General features: G+C 46.2%; 1 protein-coding gene across 1 annotated transcript in view; it reads left to right on the top strand.

The window, feature by feature from the left end:
* Positions 1-25399, top strand: part of LOC144167984 (uncharacterized) — a 77119-nt gene extending 51720 nt beyond the window's left edge. Inside the window, 3 exon segments of the mRNA XM_077697088.1 lie at positions 23687-23822; positions 24200-24915; positions 25054-25399. Coding sequence (XP_077553214.1) covers positions 23687-23822; positions 24200-24915; positions 25054-25399 — 1198 coding nt within the window.
* Positions 25400-26104: the final 705 nt, after the last annotated feature.

The raw sequence follows: 26104 nt of genomic DNA, 5'->3' as shown, positions 1-26104 counted from the left end.
ACATAACGATTGCAACTCATCGTACCGTTGCCGAAGATCACTCTGGAGAGCCGTGAGTACTGCCCGTTATTCAGAATCATTTCATACGATAATTATAATTAAGTGCATTCACCACGAACGACAAAGTTTGACTTCACAAGATTCAAAAACTATAAGTTTGAAGCTGTCAACAACAATGACAACGAACGAATCACAGACAATCCTGATTCTGCCCCTCTATTGTAGACCCCGTTGAAGAAGAAATGAAGTGCTTCACAAGCACACCAGCGCCCGCATATGGGTTTATTGAGCGATGGTATTACAAGACTTCTTTTGTGCTTGCACCGGTCGCGAATCTTCGGCACATGTTTCATCAGGGACAGCGCGCCGCTGGAGGCGCCACGGCCACTAATGAGGCATCCAATGGCCCCGCACATCCGCAAGCGGCTGCGAGGTTTGCCCGGTCTCGGCATGTGATTGCCCCCTGTGTCTCCTGACCCCTCTCTGATTTAAATGGTTTTTCCCCTAGTCATGCACGTCCAATCTTTGTAATATTACACCAACAGCCTTTCATTCATGGGTGGACTGATTTTTTCTATTTCAGCCCTACTTACTCCTGCCTCGGGCGATGAAAGCAGCTTATGTTCGGTCTCTACCTCATCATCATGTTTACAGATGTTTCTTTTCAATGTCTGTTTTTTTACGCACAGGTCGTAACCATTATAACGACTGGCGCTCAGCAGTCAGGAGCAGTTATAATGGAATGAAAAAGCAAATACATGCCGTTAGGGGTGTACATATATTTTAATTACGCTACGATTCCTAAAACACCGTATCTACAGAATCGTACTGAAAGTGAAAGCCCAGTACATACTCGCAATGATTTAAAACAGCTGCACCGAGGCAAGGTACCGAAACACGGAAAAACAGGCGGCACCATGTCTTTCGGCAGCAACGTGTTTAAATCGCTCCGAATATGAAGGCACAAAAAAAATTAAAATAGATTTTCTCACAGATTGTAAACAGAAATAAGCAAGCCACGTATACAAAGAGAGACAAACAAGCGTGACTCAGTGTAAACATCAGAAGTTTATTTGTTGTGTTATAATGTGCAGCGCTCGTCGAAAACACCATAAGGAAAGTATGAACACAAAGACAACATTAGAAGAACTTTTTACGTGCCGACGTAAGCCGGAGGCAGCGAAATTTGCAAGCAGGTAAATAAACCACGGCTTCAAAGATGCTGATCAGGCAAAATTAGAATTTAATTTCGGCAAGTGTTGTATATTTCGGGCCCACGCAAAAGTTAATATTTAATTTGATTACCACTCTGTGAGATTGATTTTCTTCTTCCACCTGCTCTCTTTAGAACACACAATTTCGTATTTTTCTGTCTCGTGAAAAACTGAAAAGACATAATGGGCGCCATTCACACTAGTGGGTGCAATGCTGGAGAAACAGCACAGCGGCTAGACCCTCTGCCTTCATCGGAGGCCCGGCTGCTGCACCTTAGATGGATTCCCGAACTTGCCGCTTCAAGTGCTCAATGACTGGCAGGCAAGGATCGTTTTGTCCGCAGCCTGCCGTGTCTCTCCTAAAGTATACCGTGATAGCACACAACCGGCTTCGCGAACACGGCGTCTGTAGCGCTAAATCGGCGTCAGTGCTCCACACTTTAGTCGCGAACGCACGTGAACTGGCGAGTAGAAAAGAACCAGAGAGATCACGCCACGAACACTGGAGAGAATGTTTTTGAAAGGGGAGCTGGCCGACGCCCGGTGCTCCGCACGACGCGGAGGCTAGCGAGCGCTCGGCATTTTTCTTGGGTATGTTTTTGCGAGCTCCTCACGTGGCGCAAACCCACGTGCAAGCCTTACGTACGCCGAGCGCTTCTCACGAGAGGCACGCATACAAGCTCTCGGTCGTTTTTTTTTTGTGTTTGTTCCTGGTAACACTATACAGCGGAAGTAGAAGCTTAAACTGTCGGCTGTTAGAGAAAGTTAATCGGTTCTCTCAACGTTGCCGCAAAGAAAATGCAGCAACCGAAAGTAGCTGAAACTGTACGACCCTCCAGCTAAACACGTTCAGCAATGTCCATGTTGAAACAAGCAGCAGCCATTTTGTTTCCGGTTAATTGTGCAACGATCTCTCCGACAACTGGGAGCAGGCTCGTCCACGTAGTTTTTCTGAAAGCCTTGGCAGCACCGGAGGTTGTGGCATCAAGGCTGGAAACAGGCCGGAACGCCGCTGGAAACGGCGTCAGGCTTGTCGCGCTGCAGCAACACCGCATCGAATTCGACAGAAGAATTCAACGGCACAGATGATGTAAGTGGCGTAGAAATGCTAGGAGTTGAAGCTGAAGTCGCGCGTTTCTTGCCGCGAAATGGGTTTCTTCTGCTGTCTGCCGTCCCTGGGTAAAGACGCAACAGTGAAACTTTCCTTTGTAAAATTCTACCAGAACGGCCGCCCGGGACACAACATGTGTTTGACATCGTCCCTTTAGACGAGCTATTTATTTAGGTTCCATGATAATAAACAGTGCGAGAAGCTCGCTGCTGGTCGTTCTCGCAGTAAACACTCTAAACTTACCGTGTCCCCGTCGCTCTGTCCAGAGCTACGCCGCCCACGGACTGCCCCCAAACAGATGGTGGCGTCCCCACGCGGCAGCCTGAGGCAGCAGAAAAAGGTTGCCTATACAGTTACGGAGGAGTTTCGTGGCCAGTAAAGCACTGAAGGACTGTGGTGTTACTGAATCACCACCTACACGACACGAGGAAAAAACTGATTTCCCTAATCTGAGCAACATCTTTTGACTAGCTGCCATTCTTTACAAGTGTATGCGGTTTGTATACTCGTTAGTGACCGAAAGAACATTTCTAGCCATGGCCACAGACCCTAAAACCTTATGTCCTTATGAAACTAAATTCCAGGAGGAAACTGCTATTTCACTCAACGATCGCCTAAAGCACCAGGTCGACAGGCAACGCTGCGCCTTGAAGAGATACCTACCCGATAAACTAGCTGCCCAAAAAATTGGACCAGCCAAGATGACGCAACAACCTGAGTGGTAGTGTATCTCCAAGGTTTTCAGCTAGTCGTCATTACTATGTACGTTAGCAAATTCGTAGAATAACCAATATTTGATATGCACGATTTCTGGCAATAGAGATATCGTTCCCCGAGCAAGACACGCAAACAACAAGTGTCACTGCTACGATGAAAACACCGAAGCAACCTTCCGCCCGAAGACACCATAAAACGTTATTGCGCAGAATAACGAGACCCCCAACCAAAAGAACAGGACCTTCTTTCATTCAAAAGTAAAGAGAAACACCGAATAGACTACCAGCAACGCGTGAACGAGGTTGCTTTTACTGAGGAAGTGTTTTTGTCGGCGCTAGACATATTCAGGAAGGCTGAAAAGCACAGCACAAGCAAAAACACCGCTAAAGGAAAAAAAGACAATAGCAGAATTAAGGTGTCCAAAATCAAGCTGCTAATGACTTTGCGAATACTGAACTATACAAATACCTGTCCCTACAAGACTCCCAGCATCCCGAGGGGAGAATGTTGAGTGAAGTAGTCTAGTCTACGCAGAATACACGTTGTTACCAACCTCACTAGCAACGGCACGGAAAAACAGCAAGACGAGAGGTAGTTTCTCCACCGTTGCCTGGTGTGACGAATGCTCTTGCCCCGCTTCTGCCACCACACCTTTTTTCGACTAGAAAAGAACCACACACGGCATGTTGAAACCTTGGTCACGTGCTTCACAATGGACTAGTTTGTTTTTCTCGTTCTCTTATTGTGCAAAAGTTCACTCGATGCCGGACGTGTTATCATGCATGGGCTAGTTCTAGGAGTTTTGAGACGGAAAACTACCATGTGGTTTGCTAATAGATCCAACAACGTTGTTTGCAAAGTAACAGGATGAAGTAAGCTAGCCGCTTTTGTTGTATTAAACTTTGTGGCGGGAGGTAACAAATACGCGGTGAAAAGCGAGCCAATCAAGCGCAGTCCGAATTAAATCTGTGCTGCTTGAAGCCATCATTATGTGAGGTCGAAAGCTTTCAAATAGTACCGGTTAATAAAGCAGGGATCTCATTTTTCATTAAAACTTTCATGGAATGGACACTTGAGCTGCAATACATGCATCATGCAAATCGTAAAAATTCAGTCAAAAATATTAAATGCACAATATTGACCGCAGTGACAAAACAAGAAAACAAAATTACTGGTCGCTTATTAGAGACCAAGGCAACTTCCCGGCTACAGGCATCCTGCATTCTCTGCACGCCTTTAAAGTGCATGGAGTAACTGTGAGGTATAAGGTAGCCAAAATGAGGCCGTGCGAGAGTGGACGAGAGAGCGCTGCGGGTGGTTAGACAATATTGGCGTCGCATTGTTTGACATCCTAGACTATTTCAACGTAGATGTTGCTTGAAGTCCTAGAATATCCTGCCATCACAGTTGTTTGCCATCCTAGTCTATTTTGACATAGGTGTTGTTTCACACCTAAGACTATTTTAAAATCGGCATTGCTCGAGGTCTACGTGACTATGTCGCATGGTATTAGTTCGTAGGGCTGCGGTGGGTATAACACGACACCGAGTGGAGAGAGCACATACGCTTGACGTAAAGACTACGCTACAAGTGATGTTCAACCAAATATTCCGACAGCAAGCCTTATTATAAATGGCATTACGTCATAACTTGAATACTTAAAATAACGCGTTTTCGAGTTCTGGCCCATGTTTAGAAGTTGGTTGATTCGAGCCCGGACAGATATTTTGAAAGTCATGCACGATGCACGACAAATCCTTGTATAATGAGGGTTGGAGTCCCGACGTAGACGTTGGAGGTCGTGGTTCAACACACGTACATGGAATATTGTGGGTTTGCACGACGAGAAGCAATGAGCGTATGTGATAACCGAGCAACGTGGACAGAACCTCACTGTACATTACTGTGGCAAATTTGCCACCGCTCAGGTCGTGTGACTGACTTTTGGCGCTATTCGTGTTGACACCAACGACGACGACGGTCACTTTCGCCCTCGCTTTTTAGGTTTAATAAAGTGTATAAAGGTTTAATCCTATTCTGGAAAAGAAGAACCTAGTGGGTGTATTAATATGTATAGAGGGCTAGGCAGCACTGCAGGAATGCAGATAAGTAATCCGCTCGTCTTTTTCGTCCAGATTATTGTCGCCTTGCTACCGATACCGGTAGACTACGAAGGATCTGCGCAGGCGCCAAAAGTCAACCCGTTAGGGCTGACTTTTGATTGGCGCAAATGCCGCTTCATTACTGCGAACTATGTGGTGGCTTCACGGACCCACCAGGACAACACAGCACGCCAGCTCGGGTTACAACGCTGCCCTGGCGGCCTTCTGGGCGCCTTCGGGTATAAAGCCAGAACAGAGTCACCCAAGCCTCACAGGGCACGGAAGCACTGTAGGCATGCAAATGTGTAATACGCTTGTCTTTAACGTACAGGTGAACAAACGCTGCGGCAAATGCGTCCGATCTAGCGACCCTTGTTTGAGTGTGCTGCCGCGCCCAAGGCGTCTTTGTCCTATGCTTCCGACATGCTCTTGTACGCTTTGGGCTTACTGTCTTTAAGTGGTGACATCGAGACTAATCATGGACCTGACTTAGCTAAGATAGCGAAGCGCATATAACTTATAGCTACTGACTTAAAGAGATGAAAAGGGGAAGGTTAGCTTCAATCGACGCGAACTTGAAAAACCTAGCCGGACTTGACAGCAAGACATCAAAGTGTATGGACCAAGTATCTAACCAACAGAACTAACAGCTCTCTATTTAAAGCTAGATGACTTAGAAAACCACTCCAGGAGATCTAATCTGGTATTCTACTGCATTGAGGAGGAAACAAACGAAAATAATGCATCTCTTGAGGAAACAATAAATAAAAAAATTCTGAAGGATGTTGTACAGATAAAGCCTGTAGCCATTGAACGGACATACCCTCTGGGACGAGCAGCCGAAGGAAAGAAGAGGCCCGATAAGGCGAGGATGTTCAAAAGCTCTCACAAACTTAAAGGAACGACTTATCGGTAAAGGAAGACTTCTCACCCCAATTACGAGAGATCAGAAAAAAATGATGGTACACTGCAAGAGCAAATAAATGTGTGGGTGACGAGGTAAGCTTGTCATACGATGAATTGTAAGTAAACAAAGAAATGTATAGTGCGGTCCACTCTTAAAAGGAATCGGCGAATACGTGGCCGGAGCGCTCTGCCAAGCGCCGTCACAGGGGAGCGGTAGGAATCGCAAACAGGCGGCCCACGCGCGCTGAGCTCAGAAGCAGGGGCAACCGCCTGTCGTCTGCTACGATGCGCACCTGCCGCATAGTTGGTGAAATCCGGGAAATGCCGCTGTCGAAAAATACGTTGAACGGAAAGCGATTCTGTTCTCGTTCGAACGTGAGCGCGCTTCGTTCAGCCCGTTATATTGTAAAGCCAAGCTTTACTACTTTCGTCCAGCGATATCGTGGAGGATGCTCAAATGACCTTTTGACCAGAGGCACACCCCCGGCGACACAGCCCTCGAAGCGCATCGCGTGATTCGCCGGGCCCGCTGTTGCCGCCTGCAGGCGCCGACAGCGGTCGCCACCACCGCTGCGGCCGAGGCAACCAACCACCCCCGTGCGTCCCGTGTAAGCGCGCTGGGTCGTTTCAGGCAACGTGACTCGTCTCGCGCCCGGCGAAGAGAAACGGTGTGTTCGCCATGAACGAACCCCGCGTTCGCCACGGCGAACGCCGCGCTCGCCCGGCCTCCCTCTGTGAGCATCGCACGGAAGCGAACGGCTTTGAGACGTGGTCGGCAACACAGCTAAATCAAAGGTCTTACCAAGCGAAACCGATACTCAACTAAACTAAGCCAAGCTTTTGCTTTGCATATACAAGGTTAGCTGAGTTAAGCCGCAGCCATTTTTTTATAGATTGCAGTCACTAACTTAACCTCCGCTTAACAGAAAAAGCTGTTCTAGAGCAGGCCTTGACGAGTGTGTGCTGGTATCGTGTCAGGCTCTCTGGTGCCGGTTTCTCTACCGCCCAAAAGCAGGTTCTCAGCATTTAAAAAATCAACAAAAAGTAAGAACGGCCCTAGGACCCTCTTATTTTGATAAAAGATGGCTCATACCTCGCCTGGCATATTGTCTTCCCAGCAAAAAAATCGGTGTTCAGAGGTGAAGCCTACTTTTACGATGTCGGCGCAAGCTTTGAAGTTGGCTTTTCCAAATTGCCGGCATTGCAGTGAAGCATGGCCATTTACGGAGGGGGTATAATGAAAGAAAACGGCTGTACTGTTGTTTTAGCGCAACTACGCGGAAATAAATTGTGTGACAATTAGCCGCTAAGATGACTCTCCCTTCGCACAACACAGCTTCGCTAATCATTTTTCTTAACAGAGTGGAAGGAAACGGATTTTTTCCCCCAAAACCGGGATGTGTAAACCCTTCGATGTGCCTGTCAGGCAGAACACCTAAAATCCTTGGCCGCGTTCTTACAGCGGAGCTGTTTTAGGTTAAATACCTCGAGTTTGTGTCCTTGGAAGGATTGGTTCAGCCCTCCTCTTCATTACGTCGCACACTCGCCACCGTCGGCTTAATTTTTGTGTAAGTACGCGTTAACGGCCCCTAGAAATTGCCTTCCCGACACTTCATTTGTGTTTAGAAGTGAGGATGACTGCAGGCATCTCTAAGCTGGCTTTCCCAATTATTTTCCTTAGCTGGTTCTCCCAATCCCAACAGTGAACCCTACTCACAATCCAACTGAACGCTTGTCCGGCATGACGGCGGGAAGTTTGCGTCAACCACATATCTAGCAACAGCTGCACTGGTCATCCAACTTCAAGAACGAAAATGGCTGTGATGTTTACTTATTGTTTCTGCTATGGGGCGCGCTATCATAAGGAAAATTAGGACGAGGAATACGTATCACATTGGTCGCGTTTAATACGAGTGCCAATGTTGTTTGCCTACAATGGCCTAATAGCTCCACGAGTTCTAAAGTGTGCCTATCGGTGAATCGTTGAAAATAACGTTGTACCTACACTTTACGAGACGCAGTACCCGCAATAAATTATTGAGTTCTATAAGCATATCAATTTCTCTAATTTTCTTTTTTTTTGTGGGGGGGGGGGGGGAGGAAACATTTTACGAAGAAAGAAGCCTTTAGTTTAGCGTGCAAAATTATAAAAATCGACCTGTGATGGGAATAAAGCGGACCTCCTATGAATCATGATTAAAAAACAGCACAAGATACACGGGTACCAAAGAAGAGGCGACGACACACAGCGCTGATTATGAACATTTTGTGTTCAGATGCGTTACTCCGAGTTTATTAAAGAAAATAATGTTCTTCCCTTCTTGGTACGAAGTGTGATGCGCTCGGTTAGAGCGGTTAGTACCGGTTTAGATAACCCTGGCACTCAGTCACTGCGATCACACTTGCGTGCAGTGACTCATACAACGCACCGGTAGTGTCGGGTTCCGTTTTAGTCGGTCATACTGCGACTGGAGGGCCACCCACAAACTGTCTGGGGATACTACGTGCAGACACTGCCGTGAAAGCGCCGTCTTAATTCTTCACCAGACATTTTCAATTATATTGAAATCTGGTGTTTTGGGAGGCCACGGTAGAACGGTAATGCCTGGACTGTCTTGGCCGCGTGCACGGGGGCGCGATCCTGCTAGAACACGTAATCTTTTCCAGGAAACTGGCCGCCATTGCGCAAGGGAAACGCCACGTTTTCTAGGGTGTGGCAGTAATGCTGTGTAGTAAATCCGTCTTCTTTGTTGACGACAATAACATGCCGAACAATAGACACCCCAAATCTACGTTATTTAGATTAACTATTTATTACTGAAGCAGGAATGCTAAACCTTTTGCTGAACCTTGAAACAAAAAAGAGTAATGGTCCTGAGAATATTCCAGACACTTTCTTATAAAGATATACTGAATTAAAGGGACACTGCAGTAAATTTGTCAAGCTCCCGGTTTTGCTTGCACTGCGTAGACTGGCTCAAATTAACACACTGTTCATCGTTTATCCGGTTAACAAGCCGGTAATTATTTTATAAAGCTCGAAAGAAGAAAAACTACCATCCGCGTTCGGTGGCGGCCATACCAACTAAACGCTGTGACGACGGGAGGAGGTGCACCGTGATTGGACGAAACTCATGATTAGCATTAAAACAAGTTTCGGCTTCGTTTCTGTAAAACAACATGCTTGACATCCCACGTTGCCATTGGATGGGCATTCTCGATATCTCAGTAATCGTCCTACCGCACTTCTGCCATGTTGTAGGCTGTAAAATGCCTAAGATAAGCCTCCGAGGACAGCTTGGAATCGTAGCAATCACTAGCCGAGGCTTACGCAGTGGATGAACGCCCTCCGTGTTTCCGCAGACGCTCAAATTCCATGCGCTTTTCCGCAATATTTGGAGCTCGCCTCACTCATGCCTGTACCGTAAAAAGAGTGTTCGCACCAGGCCAAGGCTCTGCTGATTCTGCCCTGCTACCACTGCCCGCAAGCACTCGGTGGTTATGGCAACAGCACGCCAACGAGAACTCGCTAGCGCGTCAGTGTCAGTCTGCGGGCGTTCTGCGAACTCGTTCGTTCTGGAGCAGTGAACGTTACGGCCCAAAAACTGGTGAAATCAGTATAAAAAACATCGACTGAAAACGGAAAAAATGAACTTACAAAAAAAAATGATGCAACCTCGGGGATTCGCACTCTTGCAAAACAAAAGATCTAGCGCTCCAGACCACTCGGCCACGACCCAGCGCTGCCGCTGTTGCAAATATAGGGTATAAAATGCCTAACCAGTTTAAACTTTTATGTAGTTTTAGCATTTCAAGCAGCTTAGGCGGCGATTTGTTGTATAGCGCTCGTGCAGTAAGCGTCCCCTAAATGTCCATAATATCTCACGTCTAGCAATTCCATTTCTTAGACGAAAAAGCGTTCACAGATGGGTGGTCATGCTGCTGACCGCTGTCCTTGTTCACCCAGCGCAAAAAACTGCTTCCTGATCCCTGGTTTTACGCTGTACGGTAAACGTTTTAGCGGATTGTATTTCCTTAGTATACCTATATTGACTTCGCTGACTCTTCTCCCGCCTTCAAGTCGCCTTAGGTTTTCCTACTAGCGTACCAGTTAGCGACGCCTCGCATGCGCACTTGTGCAGCGCTTGTGTGGGGCGACCAGGAATTGGAGCTTGATACAGTGTACAAAGTAACAAAGCAAAGAAAGGCACAATCTTCCATTCACAAACGTGTCGTGGGTTAGTTTCAACTGAGCGAATGAATTGCGATGACTCGTATGCGGCCGGCAGACTCAACGCTGGGTCGACTGACTCTGTCGGAAGGTCGGCGAGCCCTGCAGTAACGCAGTCAAGCCAAGTCTTCTCCTCCTGACGTCAGACGAAAACGCCGCAGAGAATGGGTGAGGATGCAGAGAGGAGGACAAAATTCTCGAATTGATTTTTCTACTAAATAATTTCGCGTAAGCGCACTCAGAGTGGCCGAAAGATGGCCTACAGAGTCCGGACTACAATTTGCGCTAGTAATCCTGCAATGTTTACAAATCTTAACAGTGTCCCTTTAAAACCAAATTATCCTGTCTTGATTTTCAACAAATCATTGCCATAAGCCACGCTGCCGAAAGACTGTGAAACGGCCAAAAGAATCCCCGTTCCCGAATAGGCCGCTATGACACCAAGTCAAACTTTTTGCCAATTTCTTTAACTTGGTTAGTAAGCAAGCTGCTGGAGCACACTATCTTAAAGCACATAACTACACACCTAGAACGTGAACATATCTTATCACGTTGCCAACACGGTTATACCCAGGGACCATCCATAGTAACCCAACTTGTAGAACTAACGCACGATATATCTGTAAGAATACCCAACCAAAATCATCCGTCCGGGATCGTCTTGGACCTTTTAAAGGCGTTCGATCAGGTACTACACAATAAACAAAAAACTTGAATCTGTTCTCGACGGCGACGACATGTTTTTTGGATAAAAAACTGCTTAGCCAACCGTTTGCAATACGTAGAATACAATGGCAAATTGTCTACAGTAGCACGTGTCACATCCGCAGTACTCCAGCCTTTCTTTGTGGCCCAAATCTTATTTCTTATTTATATAACTGACTTGCGTTCTAGTATTACAGCCAACATTGAAATATTTGCTAACGATTGCGCAATTTATCTGGAAATTAACAGTATAGAAGACCATCTGATACTACAATCTGAACTAAGCTCTGCTTAGTGCTGTCGTAATGTAAGGCGAATGTCCCCTAAGGTATAAAAATGCGCTACTTTTTTCAATAACGAGAAGAAAAAACAGGTACAAACACATTTATGACGAATGATAGTCATATAGGCTTGGTGCACAACCACAAATACTTGGGACTGAACTTTATGCAAGTCTTCAGATGCTACCTTCACATAAATCATATTGCACCGGCTGCACTAAGACGGCTGTTTTCCCTAAGAAGACACCTGCGATCAGGACCACCAGATACAAAGCAATTAGCCTACCACGCTTTTGTGACACCCTTACTCGAGTACTCTAACACCGTCTGGTTCTCGTATGCAAATATCTGGTTCCCGTATGTACACCCAGTACACATAAATAAACCACAGCGAATACAACGAAAAGCAAACAGGTGCATTTATAATCGCAGCGACACCACTACTTCCCCAACGGAACTACTGAGGAACGCCAGAATACTCACAACACAGAGTCGTTCTAAACTAGCGCGTTTAAAAGCATTGTATCAACTCCGTCATAAAAATCTACGCATTCATGCTTTAAATTATATCACGACAATAAAAATGAGGCCCAAGCGGCACAATCAAACTAACTTTTAAAGAATACAATGACCGTACCACTTGCCTTGAATACGCCTTCCTCGCACAAGCTATAAGAGAGTAGAATTTTATGTGCTAGACGATTACTGGTAGCGCATCCATGCAATAATTGCTAAAACTAGCTGAAAACAACTTACATAAAACGAGTAACCCAACCAGTCCAGTCAGAGCGAACAGAGTAAACCGAAGTATTTATTCAAGTATCTCTACAACGTTTTCCTTCTCTCTCTCTAGCTCAATTCAGATTTCAGTGTTACTGAGCAGTTCTTCTGATAAGAACGTTCCGCTAAACATTTTTGGTTTGGTCTGTTCTTCAGGCGCTGCTGTAAAATACATTCTACAAGTTGTGTCTGTTAAGGCATCATTGCATTTGCTTTTTGTTTCCCTGGATTCGATTACGCTCGACGCGTGCGATTTCAGATTTCATATTTCGTATCTTAACCTTCGCTTTTCGCGTAGGAAATTTGACTCGCATGTTTACACCCTCGTTTTTCTGTAGGAATGAAAACCAAGTTTGTATTGTGCATTTCAAGCGACTCTATCGCCCTGCCTCCAAAAATCAATAGCTTAAAATAAATAAGTGAAAAAAATAATAAATAAATAAATAAATATATAAATCAGTAAATAAATAAATAAATAAATAAATAAATAAATAAATAAATAAATAAATAAATAAAATTTACTCTAGAGAAAGAGGGCATCTTGTTGTGGGTGAAAGATGCTTCTGTATGCAATACTGATGGCACAGTTGCTTGTGGAACTATTCGTGGTTGTTCGTGGAACTATATCTAGCAGTCTATCCTTAGCGGTATGCATGTCCAGTGGCAAACGTGGTACTACTGTGCAACGTTGCACTCAAGCTAATGGAAGGGCAAATTAGGTTGTAAGGGGCTGCAGAGGATTTGGCAAAGGGAATAGTAGCCCGTTCTTTTGAAGGGCTCCACCTTTCGCAAGATGCACTTAGCCAGAGAGAAGTATTGCCGGGCGTTATATTTCCCCCATTTAAAATTTGCATAAAGATGTGTCGCTTTTCCCGATGTCGAAGAATGGGAGTGGAAGAATGGGGAAACATTTCAACACTGAAATCCTACATGCAGACTTTGTGGCTGTTTTCGAACAGTACAAAAGAATCTGAGCGTTCAATGAACGTTTCATCTGCGCAACCCAACCGTTCCAACTCTGCTTATCTATCTGTACCAGACGTGCGACATGCGTCTGGTTTCGACGTCAAAACCGGCAAATTAGGATTCAAGCAGGTTCTTGACAGCATTGACACGCCTATCACAACCCTTTATTCTTGCTACTGAACGTTGGAAACACTTGAACACACAATGTTAGGCGTGAGAGCCGGGTAGTGCTGAATTCCGCAACCGGAACGAAAAAAAAAACGCGTCTGGAGACGACCGCGACCCTACATTTTTATTTCGGGGTTGTGGATGCTCCCGAAGCCATTAAAATTTTTCATCTTTTATAAGGCGTATAGAGCTTGGGTGAGGCGTTTCCGTAATAGACGCAAGAATATGCTATTCTATTTTTTTCTTGCTAGCACCACAACACGAGGCATGCACACTGTTGTGTGCTTCGTACCATAGGAGTGAAACCCCGTATTATCTCGCAGAGGAAGCAATACCGCTCCAATTCAATGCGTTTTGTTCAATGCGGACGGAACACTCGACGCATGGTAGTTCAGTCATTGCGCAACATCAGTTGTATAGCGCGGTGCTGTCCCAGTGCTCCACGAAGGCACGAGAAGCGCGCTGACATTTCACAAGACAGAGTGAAACGATTCTCCGCCAGTCTGAACAAAGGGCGGATGCCCCTTTATTTGCAGCACCTTTTCTACTTCTCAAATGTGCCAGTGAATACAAAATACTCTATCTGGTATTTTATTTATTTGAGTAAACCTATTAAATGATTGGCTATTACCTTGACTGCGTGCGCCGACAGGTGTGTAGAAAAAAAGATGCAGGTGAAAAAATTCAATCGTGTCGCAAAGCTAAGCTCTCGGTAGATTTTAACCCAAAACCGGCAGCATGAACAAAATCCCACTGAAATATGACCCTAAGACGGCTCTTCGTTACGCCTTTTCATTCACTTGTGAGAGTTCAGATTGAAGTTGCGAACGTTACAGAATTCTCTGCAGCTTTTAGGACACGGCTGCTCTAAGAAAGGAGCTTTAGTGCAGAAAACGGCTTTAACTCTTGCACCATCGAAAGTACAGTATCCCGAAACAAATTATCAGGCAATTATCCGCTGCGAAGACTCTAACCATAGACCGTGTCATCTACTTTTTCTAATAACGAACTTCACAATGAATTTGTAAATAATGTGGACTTGCCGTCTCGTCTCCATGCATGGGCTTGTACGGGTGGGAAATGAATAGCCCCATTCTTGGCCGCTAGAATAAATGTACAGTCCTTCGAAGCAAAGTGTTTTTTGAGCACGTGTGCTAGAGAAGAAACTTTTCCTAGGAATGTGGTGGGTTGTGGGAAGATCATTGCTACTGACTTGGTGCGTCTATCGAATTGTTAAACGTCTTCTTGGGTTTGATTCCCTCAGTATGCATTACTATATTTACGAGGTAGCCGAAATGGTTGGTAATCACTTCGCTTCTCTCGCTTTGCTTGGAAACTGGAAATTCGCTCTGTTTGTTCATGCTAAGACAGCGGTGCTATATTAAAGCGAGTGGGATAAGTTGTGCCGGAGAGCGGTCATACCTTCACATTTGCATAAGTACAAACCCACAATGTAGTATGCTAGTTTGAGGTAAGGAGTGTTGTTTTTTTTTCCAGTAGCAGTGCAGATGGTAAGGGCGGCCGAACACCTTGACTGAGCGGGTAAATAATCGCCGCTAAAGTTGCAGCAGACGGTCTGTGCACCGGTGCGCCGCGAAAGGGATGCTTTTACACGTACATTCATTTAACCCTTGGTATCTTCAAACAATTTTTGTTAATAAAATAATGGCAATATAATAGTTCTAATCACTATTCTGCCACTTTAACACATTATTATTACCACAAGTTTGGTCTGCAGAATAGTGGGGAGAACCGTCCCGGCAGACTCTCATTAGATGGATTTGCCTTTCAATTCTCTGAGCTTTAAAACACTGTGTTTCAATTTATACTTCTACAGTTACAATCTCTTCTTTGCATGTTTTAGCACGGTATATGAAATGGCGGCCACTAAAACGTCTAAATTCAAACCAATGATGAAACTAAGGCGAACGTATGGTTTGATGGCGGCCCATGACGACACAGACGGGCTTGATTTGGCCCGCATAGACACCACCGCCAGATTCCTTTCCAGTGTGTATTGTCACAAACGCTATGATTCGAAGTTTCATTCGGCTAATTAACTAGGAAGCACGCTCACTCGCAAATTACAAAAAATATGCTTGTTTCGTGCACTTCACTAACTGCGCTCAGATTCGCCGGTCACCCTATTGCTCAGGTTGGAAGGGCGCTGAATTTTATTATTGCTTATTTATTAGTAACGCTAGCAGGCACGATCTCTGAAGCCCGAGGAAGATCTGAGCACACAAAGAGCGAAAGGGTTGGGTCAACGTAATCCAAAAATTCATGAAGAATCATAGCGCTAATGTCTACCTCCACAAGTGTCTGGTGGCGCAACCAGGCAATCAAGAAATATTTAAAACAGCAGGCCAGGATTTTTTGTAAATTAGCAATCAAAACGCCTCATTTTCGCGTACTGAAAATTTTTTGCCTCGACGGAGACCAGAAGGCACAAAATAAAATGTTACCACGTCAAACTAACCGAAAAGGACGGTTCTACTTCGCAAAAATAAAAGGTGTGCAGATTACACATAAATGGATGGTTTTTACACGCAGAGTACACCTGGACTAAGGTCGTCTGAGAAAGCGACGCAACAAAACAAAATGCTTTAAACTCGCTGATAAAAGCATGGGGGTTAACCGGAAGCACGGAGCTGAGTTACAAAAAACATGCCTACTCAGAGCGACGAGATCGCAGACAGTGCTAGAAAAAAACGTGTGCAGCACGGCAGCGGATGCGGATTATTATCATTTTTTATTATATTCGTGTTGCTAAAAAACCCTGTAAATTTCGAGATAACATGTTTTCGGTATTTGGGCCAACAGTAAAGATATCGGCTTTTACTGCCACCGTAACCTACCAGAAAACCCTAAGGGGACTTGTAACACTTTCGATAAACGCTTTCACTCTCTCCTTTTCGTGGGGAAGCACAGCCACAGTTATAGTTAGCGCGGAGCTACGCTGTGTGATTTGGTCGTCGCAGCAGAAATATCCCCCTCCGTTTCTGCTTTGGTTCTCTGGCTTTCATTTACAGCAACGCTGTATACCTCTACCCCCTTGCGGTTTCATCGGCGGGGGAAAAAGACCTCCGTGGACAAAAACGCCGAACCGCCGAGGCCTAAGACACCGAGCGCATGCGACAGTCTAATGAGTCATGCAGCATGTATCCACGAATTCCTTTAAGGAAACCACAAAACAAACATCAAAACCTCATTGTGGATGATAATGCACCTGTTAATAATGAGATGCGCCCACCATGTGTGCCTGGTAAAGATTATGATTGAAGATTATGTTTCAAGGCTAGGCAGGACAAGTGTCACTGCATAACAAAGCAGTTCTTGCCCAAGACGCCGAGCACAGTCGTCAGGTTAGGCAGGACCCAGGAATGGCAGCTAGAAAAGCCGAGCATGGTTTCAGTAGATAAACTATTAGAGTACAGCCACTGAGGCACGCCAGTCAGCAACGGCGGCCATTTTGTCGTTCATCGCTTTTGCTTGATTGCCCAATATACGGCCTCGCCGTTTACTTTGACCATGGCATTTCTTAACAAGACTACCGAAGATAGATCCAAACGTCATCTTCGGACACACTTCTGCTGCTGAAATGCTGTTGCACGCGTTACCTTTCATGCGCATTCGGAACGACGTCTGTCACGCGCCGCTGCAGAGCAGGGCGGACAAGCTAAGCCTACCAGAGTTGACCGACTAAAACGCACACCAACAACATGGCGGCGCTCATGAACCGCGCAGTGTAAGTCACGTAATGCGAACTGACCAACGCTCATGGCGGCGGCACAGAACAATAGTAGAAAATATTGCCGATACTCTGTACCTTTATCTAGTGTCACTATCCGAGCGTAACCGAAAGAACGCCGAGGCTTCGAAAAGCTCTCGACGTAAAATTTCCTGACTATTGTTGTTTCACAAAATATTTCATCACTTCCATCTGCATGAAGAACTTATTTTGCCTCTATTGTATGTTTCTTCTCGCCTGGATCATGCTCACAAGGTAGGCATAGCATGAAGCCGAACGAACGCTTTTTCTCCGTCGTTTATTCCCCATACAGCATTAGAATGCAATCACCTTCCCTCTGCTGCAGCAACCATTGTAAATCACACGCTTTTCAAAATGCCATAGTCAACATTGTGTAATTCAGCCTTTGTTGTGTGCAGTTAGGCTCGTTTGCTGCGTTTGTTTTATTATTGTTTTGCCTAATTTGATTTAAGATGTTTATTTGATATGTAATTCCATGACTGCTTTTCTTTCTTTTTCTTTTCGTGATAATTATGAATGTAACCACTCGTCTCTTATGTCATTTGTCCTGCGGGTATTACTAATAAATAAATTAAATAAATACCATTTTCCATCACCATCTGTAGGGGTTTACAACTTTGCTGGACCCCCACTTTCACAGGGTGGGATGGCTGCCAATTTTTTTGAAGTGGGTATTGGATGTGCTCACTTCTGCAACAGAAGCAAAGTCGGCCAATAGCCACTACTACGTCATAATGGCGTAATTGCCGCGGTAGAAGGGCACCAAAAGCGGGAAATAAAGGAAGATATTTTGACCAAGTTTCTCAGCTATCTCACAGCATAGAGCAGTAATTTTTGGCTGATGTACTGTGTGACCCTGTAAACGAATTAAGGGATGTGTTGGTTGACTACATTCTGCAAGTATTTAAGATTGTGAACAAAAGTTCAAAGAAGTGTTGCAGGGTCTTTTTGAAAACGTTGCCCACTTCGATGATTCCGTTTTTCGTAACCAATGATGCACAACCATCACTTCAGAGCAGAAAAGAAGAAAACAGCCAAGATTCTAATCTAAATTTTGTGAGCCGAAGACTAATGCAGGGTTCGCTTCGCTGATCAGCAGTCTTTCGAGAAAGTGTGGTGGCTTCTATATCAGGCGTGAAAGAGCGGATGTTTATTTACTAGGAGCTTCTCGGTTCGCACAACAGGGTTTCCTCACCTCGATCCGTGACTTGCATCCACATGGTCCTTCGGATGCGAGCAACATCGTCCGCTGTCCAGAGAAAACATGCTTACTTTAACCGGCCTTCCTTGAGCGGATCGAGAACTGTGGTCATCTTTAGTAAAAAAAAAAGCGAGTGCCTTCGTGGAATCAGTGGCACAACCCTGCAAGGTCCTAACGCTCCGTGCGTGTGTTTTAAATTTGTAGTGTTTCGTCGCTTAACATGTTAATAAGGAGGATAGCCAGCTATAAAGGAGACCAAGACAATTATGGCTGCTACGGAACTTCTTCATGGTGGTATTTATTGACAATACTGCTACGCCTTTTGGACTGTTGCCGAAGTTTCAGACGAATATAAACACAGTGATCATACAAACATAAAATGCAGCTGTTCTTGAAAGGTTTGTTACGATTCGCATATTGTAACATTTTGGTAGGCAGATTCATCTAATCGAGATAGAACGAACAAGAAATTGAAACGTAAATACATCGCCCGTCGATGTGTATACCTGAAAAATAAATGGGCTGTTATGGCGAGTTGGCACTCGCGCAGGCACAATCCAGGATTCACATTGCAGTAGTTATTGAAAAGCTGTATCTCTTAGCTATTTTTGGACTCATTGAAATTGGTCAATTTGAGCTTCTGTCCGTGAATTCCATATATCAGCTGTGTACTCCAGAGTTGGGATAAAAGTTGGTGTTCTAAAAGCCATCAGTATGTGGCCTTCCTCAGTTTCCGTCGTAAAAATTTAAGCTTTCCCTTGGCCTTTCCTGTAGTATTATCCGTATCCCTGTCCAACCTTACGTTGTCGGATATGTACACGCCTAAATATAGCTCAATAGTAGGTCGAACTCCTTAATAGACTATTGTGTGTATTAAGTACAGTGACAATACTGCATTTAAAACTGTCATCAAAACTTTTTTATCAAAACTCTTTTGATGTCCCATTTCTTATGTGAAAAATAAATCCAGCGTAGAAATGATTACTGGAAAAGTTTGAGACATAAACGCGTAAGTTTTGAACCACGGTCGCTGAATTACTATTACGACAATTTTCCCGCCGGCAGCGGCTACCTCACACTCTTTCGTTGCGGGCTAGTTACTTAAACTCAATGTAGTACGTGCAGCGAACACAACTTTTAAGAACTCAAGAATTTAAAGAATAAAAAGGTAGCGCATGACACATGAAGCCGCCACGCAGGAACGAAAACCGCAAAGCCCAAGAGTGGTAGCAGTGAGTGGTGCTCGTTTTTGGTTGTCCGAAAACTCCACGTATGGTCTTTTTCAAAACTGTGTAGGCCTTGTCAAAAGTACGTAGGCCACAAAAACATAATCGCACAAGGTTACCCTTCGAGTGGGGCCGATACATTGCATGCCAAAAGGAGGACAAGGATCGTTCTTACTGTCCTAAAATAATTTCGTCACAGTAAGTCAGCTTGTGGTTAACCAACCTGGTAACATAAATCCTACAAGTTATGTTATTCTTATGATCCTTCATTTATGGTATATATGTGTTTTTTTGTGTTGATGGAAAGGTGTATTGAAGAACAAGAAAGTGCACATACAGAGGCATAAGTCGCTACACTGAACTCTCGCTTGAGTGGACTTCAATGGACCCAAAAAAGTTCTTCACTGAACTGAAAGTTCCGTAAACTATTTATTCAGGTTAAAAAATTAAAACTACACTAGGACACACAGCACACGCGGGTAATGTGCGTAATGCAATATATTAGGTGCATATATCCGAATACGAAGTGCACCACTGTGCATTGCAGCCCATCTTGTTTTGAAAAAAAAATTGACGCAATGTAGGAGTGCAAGTCTCAGAGAGATGTCAGGACGCCCAAGTTGTTGGTTTTTTTACCTTCTGACGAAGTGCATTTCAGCGAAGTTTTCAAAGTTAATCATCTCGCTTGCGAGAGAAATTAGAAAAGGCGTGTGCGAAATTTAGTGAACGTTCCTCACCAACTACGCCCGTTAGGAGCAGTCTATATGGACAGCATTTGGGAAGCGGTTGGACGTTCCGGCTACAGCATTCCGTGCTTCTGATGAAAATGCTAATTGCTGTGAAGACACGATAGAATAGAGACACATCCTAATTAATTGCTACCGGTCGGAGAAAGATTGCTCCTTTGAGGGGCACCCAATTAGGCCGTGAAACCAGCTGTCCATCCTCATTTCTCTGTCACCATATATTTTATGTTTTCTTAGACTTTTGTGTGCACAGGACACTTCAATTGCTTTAGTGAAAAGCAATACATTCATAAGTAGACGCAGTGACAGCTCAACCGGACCACATCACTAATATATACCCGCAAAGTTGTGCAAGCACACGCAATGCTGATTCCAATTTTTACTTTCTTCGTGATTCGGCACATAGAAAAAAATGGAAGGGTTCTACAGTTATTCACTGCTTCGTCAGATCTCTATACGACGACACACGGACAGTCAGCATGGCGGGCTTATATTATGATATCTTTACTCTTCCTCTTAGGCTCTCACATTGGCTTATGTCAGTAACTGCTCCAAGCTTTAAAATGCGTTTTCTGCCCCGAACATCTTGGCGATTTTCCGGGTGGCTTCCCGAAACATTTCGAGAGGTGATGTTCTGGCGACGGTTCAAAAAAGCCGTATTTAGCTGATAGGATTGATTGTGACTAGAATGAACTGAGGAATAAAGTTTACGAAAGGTAGACGTGTTAATCCTGCTATGGCCTAGTTGGACGTCAAATGGGAAAAGACCAACATTGGGAAAAAAGAAAATAGAAGGGACGGAAGAGACAGGGCGCAGACAGGTGTGCCCAGCATTAGGACACTAGCTGTTCTCTTTCAGTTAGTAGCTCTGTAGTCTTTCTTGCTGGAGACTTTTGCCCAGGTCGGCAGTATTCACAAAGCACATAGGCGTTTTTGCTGCCTTGACAGTTGGTAAGAGAGAATGCCACCTACGCAGGACTTTCTTGCCGGAGAAAGTTATGAAACGTTGCTTTTTGTTCTTTTCTTTCTTTTTTTCTTTGCTGTGGAGAGATTATGATGAGCACAACGCGACGAATGTTTGTACGCACATGCATATTGCCCTCTCTTTCCATGTTCCCTAGCCCTCACCCGCCAATGTTCTTAATAAGGGTGCACTGCAGCACACCTTCCGGAACTTTATAAGCATACGTGCTTCTAGGTTGTATGTTACTCAGATGAAGACCAGTTTTTTTTTCTCCACTTTTTTTCTTTCCAAATTCTTTATCAGTTTCAATTATGTACGACATCCTCCCCTCTTCTTTCCGAGCTTTTCTTGACGCCAACCCTTATTTCTGTCTTATTTCAACAAGCCCTTCATTTCATATTCTGATTCGCTACATGCATAGCGAGGGCCTCTGTTCTGCCAGTCTTGGTGCCATAGGGAGCTTAAGAGGGTTCAAAGCTGGTCGACCACTCGACATGTCGTAGAAACTCTAGTCACGGCACGGGGGTGAAAACGAAGGTCCTCTCCACCCCGAGTAGTCCGAGTGGCGCTGGCTACCACCCCAAGCTGAGGAAACGAAAATACCTTAACATGAATACCCCAGAAAGTGGAGGGGAAAATAGCCCCGTTGGTAGCGTAGTGGTCATCGCACCAGACCGGTATTCTGGAGGTCGTGGGTTCGGATCCCACCTGGCGGGCATTTGTTCTGCACTTTTTTTCATATTCCTAATCTTTTAACTACCTACGACATCCTCCCCTCCGCTTTCCGAAGTTTTTTGGACTAAGAACCCTTATTTCTGTTTTATTTCAACAAGCCCATCATTTCCTATTCTGATTCACTCCCTGCTTAGCGAGGGCCTCTGTTCTGGCGTCTTGGTGCCATAGGGAGCTTAAGGGGGTTCAACGCCGGTCGACAACTCTCGACATGTCGTAGACGCTCGAGTCACGGCCCGGGGGTTAAAAAAAGAAGGTCCCTGTCACCCCGAGTAGTCAGAGTGGCGCTGGCTACCACCCCCAGGAACAGGAAACAAAAATACCTGCACATAAATACCGCAAAAAGTGGAGGAAAAAAGCCCAGCTGGTAGCGTAGTGGTCATCGCACCAGACCGGTATTCTGGCGGTCGTAGCTTCGGATCCCACCCGGAGGGCATTTTTTCTACACTTTCTTTCTTTCCAAATTCCTCATCTGTTTCAGTTATCTACTACATCTTCCCCATTGCTTTCTGCAGTTTTCTTGACTGGCAACCCTTATTTCTGTCTAATTTCAACGAGCCCTCATTTCCTATTCTTATTTGCTATTTATATATATACTGTCACGAAGCCAAGGACGACGCAGTTGTCTTGGAGGAGAAACAAGTTTATTGGAGCGAACTTGTGCTCCCCTAGCAACTCAAAAGAATACAGAGGCGGCGAAGCTGCGGTGAACAAAGTGACTAGCACAGGCGAGTGTCGTCGAATGAATGCCGCGGCGTCTGCTCTGCAGGCTTTTATCTTTCGGCGCAAGTGTTTCTGGAAACGTCGATTCACATCCAGAACATTGTAGATCACAGAAGATTATTCTGGGCTAGTGACGTTAGGGCGAAACAGTCTGCTTATCTGAATGTGATAGCCCGTGCGGCATAAAATTAAAGAATGTAAGACGCGCTTCGTTTGGAACGCAGACAACACAGCCGGGCGTGGCCCGGCAGTAAAAACAAACAATAAATAAACAAACCAATACATGGTTCGCGGTATTACCCGCCCCCTCTAAGAGTGAATCGACCCGATGCTAAAATAAAACACAGTCCGAACGAACAACAACAAAAAAGTCCGTCAAATTGCACAGTAAGGTTTCAAGCGAACTACGTGGACGCCTTCGGGCCGCGTGCGTCGCCATGATGTTCCAGAATCATCATCGGGGATCACCTCGTAGGTAAGTTGGCCGACACGTTGTAGAATCTGGAAGGGTCCGACATACCGTCGCAGAAGCTCTTCACTTAGTCCGCGTCAACGGATGGGAGTCCAAACCCACACACGATCCCCAGGGTGGTACTCGGCGTCTCGGCGTCGGAGGTTGTACCGCCCGGCATCCACCACCTGCTGGTCCGTTGTAAGAACTCGAGCCAGCTGGCGGGCCTCCTCCGCTTGCTGAAGGTATCCTTGGAGCCTGCACTAAAGAAGAGAGCCATCGATAAGCAAGCAAATAAGGAGACAGCCAGCGACCTCGACGCTCGCTTCGTTGGTATCGACTCCCGTTCAGACAAGCTCGAGAAGCTGATTCTGACAATGAAAACCACCATTGAGAGAAAGTTCGGCGAGTACGACAGCAAACTCGCCGTCCAGGAGAGGAACACTCAACTAATAACGAGCCACCCGATTTTCGCTCAACAGCAAGGTACCCAAGCTCCCGGTAACAACTTACACCTCGGACAAACATGGCCACCAAACCAGCAAACATAGTCGTGTGGCAGTTGAACTGCCGCGGCCTCCAACGGAAGCGCGCAGTGATCCAACAACACATCGAGCGCGCCAACCGAAAACCCTACGTGCTACTATTACAAAAGACTCTCACTGCCACACCGTCCCTTCCCGGCTACAGAGTGCACGCCGGCGCTCCAGAGGGCAGGGGCCTGTGCACCCTGGTCAAAAAGGGACTGACCTTCGTGGAGCACGTACTCAAAAACGTCAAGATAGAGCACACATTCACGGAGCTCGTGATGACCAAACGCAGAAAGGCAAGTGTTTTTTTATTAAACATATACAGCAACCCGTCGCAAAGGCTACAGCGGTTCAAGTCGGTGCTGCACAAGGCGAGCACTGCAGCGGGGAGGTCAAAGCTACTGGCGTGGGGAGACTTCAACGCCATGGATCAGACGTGGGGATATACCAAGAACAATGCGAAGGGGAGGAACCTAGCACAAGGCGCACTAGTACTAAACTACACGCTCATCACGGACCCGGTATACCCCACAAGAATAGGAAACTCCGTCTCTCGCGAAGCCACACCCGACCTCACGTTCGTCAAGAACGACGAACCGGTCACCACCGCCTGGAGAAACACCGGAGAAGACCTGGGAAGTGACCACACGATCGTCGAAATCATCGTGCCCAGTCGGGAGAACAACCAAGCAGTACAAGAAAGTACACCTGGGTCGACTGGACCGAGTTCAGGAAGCTCAGGGATCGAGAAGAAGCCGAGACAGACGAGATCACGGACATCGACACGTCGACTCAAAAGATCGTCCGAAACGTGCGCGACTCGACGCGAGAAATCGAGACCGACGTAGATACAGACAGGATGGACAGCCGACTTGCCAACCTCATCGAGGCAAAGAAATCCATACAAAGCAGATGGGAAAAGCAGAGGCTTAACAGAAGCCTCCGCAAGAAAGTGGCCGAGCTCAACCGCACGATCGAAGAGCACTGTCGCATGCTCTGCAGCCAGCAGTGGAACGAGCTATGCAATGCGGCTGACGGAAGGCTACACAACGGCAAGACATGGAATTTACTCAAACAGCTACTTGACGCTACCAAAACCAAGTCCCACCAAACAGACCGTCTCGCCAAACTTCTGCATCGAGAGACTACGGAGACAGGAGCTGCCACCCTGCGAAAGAAGCTCCAAGACAAATACGTCCCGACGACACCGTCGGTCGACCACGGTCCATACCGCTGCCGACCGAACGTGCGTCTGGACAGGGATATAGAAATTGAAGAGGTACGCACTGCCCTTCACGACCTGAACAGCCGTTCGGCACCAGGGCCGGACCTCATCACAAACAAGGCCCTAAAAAATCTCGATGACCACTCCATCGAGAACCTCACGGCGTATTACAACAAATGCTAGAGGAGCGGTACCCTGCCGAAGCAGTGGAAGAGGGCCAAGACAATTCTCATACCAAAACCCGGGAAGCCACTGAGCACGGACAACCTCCGCCCCATCTCGCTCACGTCCTGCCTGGGCAGGGTCCTGAAACACGTCCTACTCAACCGATGGCAAGAGTTTCTCGAAAACGAAGACCTCTATCCCGAGACGATCATCGGCTTCCGCCAACACCTGAGCACGCAGGACGCCATGATCCAAATCAAACATCAAGTCATCGATGGCGAAACCAGGGACACCAAAGCCGTCCTCGGGCTTGACCTGCAGAGTGCCTTTGATAAAGTCACGCACTCGGCCATCCTTTCGCAGGTATCCAATCTAAACGTAGGTGAAAGGTTGTACGAATATATTAAGGTCTTCCTGAGTGGTAGAACGGCAGAGCTCAGAGCTGGCGACCTGAAGATGGATGAGAAGACATTAGGTAGTTAGGGAACCCCAAGGCTCCGTCATCTCACCCATGCTCTTCAACTTCGTTATGATACAAGTTGCCAAAAGACTATGCCAGCTCGAAGGACTTCACCACACGATATACGCGGACGACATCACGCTGTGGGTGGACGGGGGCAGCGATGCCCACATAGAATCAACACGGCAGACGGCTGTCGACGCGATCGAAGAAAGCTTGGAAGGCACGGGACTGCGTTGCTCCCCCACCAAGACCGAGCTCCTGATCTACCGACCGAACAAAACGCACATAATCAACCAGCAAAGGGAGCACGAAATGATCAAAATCCGAACCAGGGACGGCAACACAATACCGAAGGTCAGCAAGATCCCAGTCCTACGGATGACGATCGAAGCGCTCGGTAGGAACGGAGGCACCGTCACCCGCATCATGGGAAAGGCGGCGAACGCGACGAGACTGCTCAAGCGCGTTACTAACAAGAAGGGAGGCATGAAGGAGGAGAACCTCACCAGACTCATACACTCCTTCGTACTTTGCCACATAGCGTACGTGGCAGCCTTCCACAAGTGGATAAAAAGCGAAAAGAACAAGATAGACATCCTAATCCGGAGGGCCTACAAGACAGCCCTCAGCCTACCCGAAACTACCAACACGAAGCGTCTCCTCCAGCTGGGCATGCACAACACGCTCGACGAGATCGCCGAAGCGCAAAGAACCGCTCCGTTGGA

Source organism: Haemaphysalis longicornis, unplaced genomic scaffold, assembly GCF_048455015.1.
Source record: "Haemaphysalis longicornis isolate Haplotype H1 unplaced genomic scaffold, Haemaphysalis longicornis Haplotype H1 scaffold_2, whole genome shotgun sequence".
Lineage (NCBI taxonomy): Eukaryota > Metazoa > Arthropoda > Arachnida > Ixodida > Ixodidae > Haemaphysalis > Haemaphysalis longicornis.
The sequence above is the reverse complement of the archived record's forward strand: the minus strand, read 5'-3'. Positions and strand labels throughout refer to the sequence as shown.